Source organism: Clinocottus analis, unplaced genomic scaffold (genome assembly GCF_023055335.1).
Source record: "Clinocottus analis isolate CAN_PGR_092001 unplaced genomic scaffold, fCliAna1.0.p SCAF_386, whole genome shotgun sequence".
Taxonomy (NCBI): domain Eukaryota; kingdom Metazoa; phylum Chordata; class Actinopteri; order Perciformes; family Cottidae; genus Clinocottus; species Clinocottus analis.
Genome location: NW_027176138.1, coordinates 6,278 through 13,891, shown reverse-complemented (window position 1 = coordinate 13,891; position 7,614 = coordinate 6,278). Strand labels below are relative to the sequence as shown.

Here is a 7,614-nt window from a genome sequence, read left to right as displayed (position 1 = left end):
CGCGCCAAGCATTATACAACGAACGAGAATGGATGATCTTACAGGGGTACGGTGTCCTGAGGCTTGATATGGACCTTGTGTATGAACCCAGTGTGGCCTGTGGAAGAGTGTGTCGCTATGAACACATCCAGGCCTCGGACTAGTAGACCCTGAATCTCCACAATGTCACCTTGACTCAGCTGAAGTTCATCCGGGCCCACTGGACTGTAGTCGACCACGGCCACACAGGAACCGGTCACTGAGGTGTTGGATGAGGAGAACAGGGTTAGCATAAGCAGCAGACTTGAGAGGTTTTGAGGTCAATATGGAAGAACAGTGTCTGTATATGTATTTTTTATATTCTGCAAAGAATTGTGAGGATATAAAACAATTAAGTTAGGATGCCTTTCACAAGAGCATACAGGTTGGCGCTACTACTATATGCATAAACATATTAATATTGATCCACAGTGGCTGTGCACTGCTTTGTATTCCAGTAAATAGGAAGTGGGTTTGATATTAGCCTATCCTAATCCTAAACAGTAAAATTGCTGACTTCACAAACACAATACAAAACTTAAACGTATATACACCGAACAAATATATATTGCAACTCTTTTATTTTTGCTTTATTTTCTCACAAAATACTTATATTTCTCTCAAACTTTTAAATCGATCCACCTGACAGGTGTGGGACATCAAGATGCTGATCAGACAGGTGTGCTCTGCCATGCCAAATGACACACCGCAACATCCGTAGCATTGTGTTGAGCGATAAAACCTGCACATTGTCGGAGTGGTCTTCCAACGTGACCGGCCCATTGCACACCTGTGTGATAATTACTGTAATTAAATCAGCAACTTCCACAGCTGTCAGGTGAAAGGCACGTGCTCAATAACACAGATTTGAAACACATTTATGAACCAAATTTGAGCTAAAATAAGTCCTTTTGTGATCTTTTTTTTCAACTCCTGAAAAATTGAGAGCTTTTTTAAAAAAAAAAAAAATTAAATTACACTACGCATTCAGACTTCAGCCACAATGTATTTCCTGAACTCTATTTGAAATCCAGGAATTAAACAACTTAAGCTGATCGTCAATAATACATATGTATGATTAGACACACAAAAGGCTTCCATAAGTCGGCCTGACTTTATATAAGTAGTGAAATCCCAACCACAAATACCACTGGCCACATGTGGGCGACACATTGTAAAGGCAACATTTACATTGTGTCACCCTATAAATGCTGTATGGCCAACATGTTCCCAATCAGTTGCCTTTTTACAAAGCAGAAATGAAGCAACACTAACATTCATTTGGTGTCATCTTTGTGTCCACCTGATGAATTTAAGTCCAATATTGACTTTTCATTTAGCTCTAATTTGGTCTCCTGAAACTCCTGAGGGAAATATCCGGCACCAGTATGTTCATCAGCTGGTCCCTAACTTTGTCTGAGTACAGGAGGGTTTTCATTTTTAGTATCTGCACCCGAGTAAAGGATGTATGTTAGTGTAACACTGTGTAGTGTTTTATGTATTAACATGTGTTACATGCAGAATGTTTTTACCGATAGCATGTTCAAACGCTTCCTTTTCTGCTGGCGAGCATCCAGCATTGCCTGGGTAGTTCCTCAGAAACCACCTGACCAAACAGGAAGTAGAGTTTAACTCGTGTCCAACGTCTGCATTGCGGTTTTGCTCATTCAGCCAAAAGCCTCGACGAGAGAACCAAGTTAATCACACTGTCGCCGACATTGTAAATGCAGGCAGTCGTCACAAGAAGTCATTTGAGGAAACACAGGATGACTCACTGATAGAAGGGGTACGGCAGCGGTTGCATGGCGTTGACTGGCACCAGGCCGTGGCTTCCCGTGGAGAGCATGGTGCCCTCCCACATGCTGTCCTGCCCCGTGTCCTTCACCATCAGCAAATCATTCTTTTTGAACGACAGCTGCTCTTCGTCGTCCTCATCCTGATCATTTCTTGTGAACAGCGCCTTGGCAAAGAAGGAGCCTGCGGAAGCGAAAGAGAATCCAGACGCATGACCCGCCCGCCCGTCGGGTGTTTTCGTGTCGATAAAAATTAACACACTTGAGGTTGAAAAATCAGCAAAAGTGCTCCAGCTTACAGTGTGCCCTCGTTCAGTCACTGGCAAATGATGGGTGTTTTATATCCTCCCCCTATTAAGTTAATGTAATTCTCAACACTATTTGCCAGCACTGCAGTTTAATTGTACATTTCCGTAAAGCTTTTTGCCTTGGGGAAATGCTCCGGAGGCCAGGCAGGAGGAAATCAATATACATTCTTAGTGAGTAGTATAATGGTTATGCTGGAGCACAACAATGGCTTAGTTTGTAATGCGTCAAAGATATTTAACGAACTGCAGAATTTTATGTCCAGCTTCATCTTAATTCATCTGTACTAAACTAAAAGTGCGGTTGCAAATCGAAATCAGCTAATTCTGACTTTTACGAAAAAGTCTTTTATACTCAAGACATACACAGTGAGGCACAGAACATAACAATGAAGAGTCTATTGCTATAATTTGTCCAAAGTCATGTGTGGCAGTATGTTCCTGAGGCTTTCATAGTGTTAATTGGGGTCAGTGAAAATGGATTAAAAATAATTGGATCAAATGGCAGCCAAAGTTGGTTAATTCATAAGTACCGTGACAAGATTCAAGAGGCTTTTGACAAAAAATACTTGAAATACTCTCAGGGATAATTTAATAGCCAAAGAGGCAAAATATACAGTTCAGCTTAGAGCACAAGTTAAACTACCAAAGTGTAGGTTTTAGCGAAAAGATTTGATTCCTCACTTTTCACCCTTTAACAATCCAACTGTTCACAAAGCGCTGACTTCCATTGCCAGAGCACAACGTTACTCACCCTCCTGGAGTAACAGTCCCAGGTAGAGGGTGGCCAGTCGTTCCTCGTCCACAGTGACATTGATCTGCAGGTCACTGAGCAGCTCTGTGTCCAGCCAGAAGGACTGATCACACAGGAAGTTCTCCAAGCAGCGAGCCACGTAACCTAGGACAGAGCACATGCGACTCATCTACAAATGCTCCCGATGTTATCGATGCTGCTATCACTGCATGCTCACCAACAAGACCTTTAGATGACGCTAAGTACCACAATGAATGCATAAATAGGCGGGGAAGTACAACGAAGGGACATTTGTGTGTTTGTGAAACACCTTAAAACAGTGTTTTCTTTTTAATCATCTTCTAGTTGACATTTTATGGACTGTGTTTGGGTGTGGTTTGTTCATATGTGAGCGATTGTGACCTAGAAACATAACGAAACAATGCCACAACTGCCATTGGATCCTGACATGAACGTTTCCTAAATCCTTATTGGTGACAAATGTGCATCAGCTTTTCCGACCAAATAAACCAAATGCTGTGTTAATGTCGGACCCGATTGAGAAAACAGGGCCTTTGGGATGTTAAAGGGTCATAGCTGCTTACCTAATGCTATGTAAGTAGAAAACTTCCAGACTTCCTCCACGGTCTTGAATGTGAGTACGAAGCTATCCTTCTCAGCGTGGACGGACACCAGACGTGCAGACAAGTCCTGCAGAAACAAAGTCTTGTGTTTCAATAACAGAATCCATTTCTATTAAGTGCACAAAACATTTACGACACAATGTATCATATTGCATGATATGGGCTCTGATCGTATCATAAAGCACATTTGTCTTCATTATGAGAAAGTCTGAGTAGTGCATTATTGCCTAGGTGATGTATGCATTGTCAAGTCTGACTGTCACTCACCTTAAAGAGCTGGATGACGTCCTGGCTGTTGCTCTCCACCACTCGGAGTCGGGTGCGCAGCGCCTCCTGTAGGGCCCGGTCCGGCTCCTCGCTGGAGCGCCTCCGCCCGGTGAACAGCAGCTCAATTTCTAGGCAAAAGACAAGAGGAGTGCTGTGGTTAATCACTTTTGGCTGAGGAAGTTTCTTCTGGTTGAATAATATGGAATACAAACAAATCCATCGTAAATAGGCTCGGATGAAAAATTTGCTCCGAGAAGGAGAGAGAGGATTTATCATCTGCCAGGATTAAAGGATTACTGTAAACAACTAATGTCTTTATAATGTTTTTCAAATTCATCACATATTTTTCCACCTGAAGTCATTGAGTAAAAGGGAACATATCTTGGGAGAGACACAACTTTCAGGAGTTCATTAAAGATTTTCTACAAGAGCTCATCTTCCAGCGTAATGCTCCGAGAGTTATTCACCGGGGGAATAGCAAAGCTATTAGGCTTCTTACTGGGCTCTCAGTGTGGCCATTTAAATCCATTTGAGAGGAAGAACCTGGGGGAATGTGAGGGATGCAGCTGAACTGCTGAGTGAGTAAAACATTAGTAGGGAAATATGCCTGATCAGTATGCATACATGTAATACATTGGGAAATGCTTCCGCGTGTAACATGTAAACAGTTCAGACCAACGTAAAAGCTAGAATTAAAGTAGAAACAAGGAGTCATGACATGTACCTGTTGGGAATTTATCTCCCAGTGACATAGTACTTCCTCTTAAAGCCTCTTTTTTCTTCCAGTCGTTGTCAGGCTCCACCCCCCCTTCACCTGACTCCACCACTGGAACGTCGTCGTCCTCACCTGAAACAAAAGGTCAAGAGAAAAGCTGCTGTGTCAGTTCTGTCAGTGTATCCTCAACAGCATATTGTTTTTAGGGTGTCATAAAGACGGGTGTGTTGTAAGTAGAAACATGTTTTATAGAGTGGGTTGCTCAAAGTAAACTGCAATTACAATGTAAGCCCCACACTGTAATGGAGCTTTAACAGGAAATGTTCCCATATGACACAAGATGGCGATGCCTATTTTGTCATTTAACAAAACACATCAGCATGTAGTCATGTGGTACAGTAGGCTGAAGCCATGAATGCTTCTTTTATAGCATTATGCAAATAGAAGCCTTTTAAAAGTTTTGAAGAGAGACACAAATACAGGATAGGAGGGCAAGATGTGTCATGGGGAATATTGAAGGTTCAGTCAAAGGCAGTGCAGAACATAAAGCTCTTTAATGTGGATTTAATGCCGGTCAAAGGTCTAATATTCTCTTGGTGTTTGTTCCAGCTACTAAACTAAATGCTGACTCTCCAGGTTGAGTTTGAACAGTTAGCATCCTTGCCTTGAGAGGCCACATGGGTTCATATAACAGAGAAGTATGTTGATATTACAGTGAGTAATACAACTAAACTGTTAATTTAGGTCAATTTTGTCAAGTTAGTCTTAAACTCAAGTACTTGGAATGGCACGTTTTAGCCACTTATCCATTTCCTTAAGTTTTGAACCTTAGCAAACTATAAGGTAAGAATCCCAGTCCAAGTTATCTTTATCTTTATTTAGACTAAGTTATCTTTATCTCAACACATTAACAGGATCTGAATATAACAGCTTCTGTTGAAGTACAGTGGTGACGCGGGGTTTCCCTGGTTTGTTCCATTGTGCAGGGAGGATGTCCCAAACACTTCCTCTGTGTTTGTGTCCGCACAGGCAGCGGCCCGGATCAAACGAGCCTCACGTTCTTGCTTGATCTCCAAACTAATGCGAGACACATTGATTAAGATGTCCGGTACACAACAGTCTACCTTGAGTCATGATGTCATTTCCGGAGAAGTGTTCATTTGCTCCGCCAAGAGTATACGGAGGTTCCCTCCAAAGAGCATCCAGCTCAGCAGGAGAGATGTCTGTAAATAGGGAAAACGGATCAATTCGTGAACCTAAACACGAAGATGAAAAAGGATGAAGATTGATACCATTGTCAGGTCTGTATGGTACATATGGAGCTGGAAAACAATGTGTTATACAGCTCGTCAAGCTCTGTCCAAACAACCTCACAAATAAACACCGCATACTATGGAAACCAAAGTGTAAAAACAACAATTCAGTATTTTCCAGGAGTCATGTATGGGACTATTTCTTGGCTGAGAGCAGTCACCAAGCAACCAGCAGAGGAGACTCCAGGAGGTTCCTGCTCCTGGCCAAGTAAGAGACAAATGAGCGTCCGTAAAACACAAAACAGATTGTAATTTAAATGCTTTGTATTTTTTTTTTTTACTGATTAAACAAACAAAAAGAGCGATAGTGGAGGTAGAGGTGCTTGTGTTGCATGTCTGCAGCTGTTTATATTGGAAACGACAAGTTTCAAGCCTTTGGTTAGTGTGAGGGGTTGTCTGGGGTTTGAGGTAAACAGGAGGGGGTACAATGATGTTGAACACACACGGGACCGGCACAGACACACAGCTGCAGTGACATCAGGAAAACCCCCAGGCTCACACAGCTGACTCCTCCACTTTTATGTCAGCGCGGTCACATCAGTGTCAGACATACAGTCACACACCAGTTAACATGAAAACAAGAAACATACTGTGAACCAAAAAAAAGTTATCATTTTGATTCAAATGCTGCTTTTTTTTCTTCTGTTTCCACATGCTTTGTCAGTGCAAGAACACAGCAGAACAGTATTATCTTGAGGCGACGCATTCACAACAAGACAATGGGGCCATAACTTAGTAACACAATGCAACACGACATTATAGGCTGAAGAGGACAACAGCCTATTCTTTTCCGTCCCACAACACAGAGCACAGTTAGCACCAGCGGGACTGCTGGAGTCGACACGAGCACAGTCATGCTGCTACAGTACAGAAAACGCGCCATGCCCTTTTTACCTTCTTGGCTAAGTGTGTCACCCATGTTGTGTGTAGAGCTATGTGCTCCTGCCTATCTGAATGTAGCCGTTCGGCTCATGACGGCACGGCAGCAGCGCAGAGAGCGTGCTGGGACAGACCTGTGAAGGAGGAGAGGCAGACTTTGAGGAACGGTCCACAGCAGCAGGAGTTGAGCAGCGGTCTGCAGCAACAAGACGCCATCTGGCCCAGGAGCTGGCAGCTCCCAGAGATCAATGCCATCAGTTTGCCCGCCCTCCCACCACCACCACCACCACCACCACCACCACCCACCCCTCAGCCCCTTTAACAACGACTCTCTTCCTCTCTGTTGGACAAGCCCTGCTTCCCTTCCTAATTCTGTGTTAGCTATCCTGTCCCGTTCACTCCGTCTTCTCCGCCAGTTAGTGTGTACTGGATGTGTCCCCTCTGTCCCACTGCCTTATCTCCTCTTCTTCTCTATCTGTCTGGGTCTGCTTCTTTTTGTAATCCCTCTGGCTCTTGCTGTCTCCATCTCCCTCCTCCCACTAGTCTCTCGCTCTCTCTCTCCCTCCCTTTTTGCCCTCTCTCTCTCTTTCTCTCTCTCTCCAGTAGCTGCCCAGTCAAGTCTGTGAATGCACAAAGCACTTTTTGCGATTGGTATCAGTGTGTGTGTTTGTGTGTGTGTATTATTTTTTTTTTTGGGGAGGGGGGGGGGGGGGGGGGCGAGGGGGACAGGCTTCAGTGAGAGCTTCCCTGTGTGTTCCCCACGTGTGTCAGTGAAAATATGCACAGAATGTTTGTCAGAGACAATGTGTGTGTGTGTGTGTGTGTGTGTGTGTGTTGCTGGGAGAGCGTATTGCTGAGCCGCTGTAAGGCAATGCCACACAGGGACAGGCCGCAAGGTCACAATGAAAGGGGTGGGGGTGGGGGAGGAGGGCGGGGGGCAGGAGCCT

General features: G+C 43.9%; 1 protein-coding gene across 1 annotated transcript; it reads right to left on the bottom strand.

Annotated features, from left to right (window-relative positions):
- Window positions 1–42: 42 nt before the first annotated feature.
- LOC137799802 (SH3 domain and tetratricopeptide repeat-containing protein 2-like) lies at window positions 43–6,912 on the bottom strand (the record flags this gene model as incomplete). The annotated part of the gene is made up of 9 exons (XM_068596620.1): window positions 6,802–6,912; window positions 5,600–5,698; window positions 4,485–4,607; window positions 3,761–3,888; window positions 3,455–3,560; window positions 2,871–3,014; window positions 1,794–1,995; window positions 1,551–1,624; window positions 43–238 (listed from the first exon to the last, which is right to left on the bottom strand). Coding segments are annotated over exons 1-9 (1,154 nt in total), but the record flags the coding sequence as incomplete, so codon positions are not given.
- Between the last annotated feature and the right edge of the window lie 702 nt (window positions 6,913–7,614).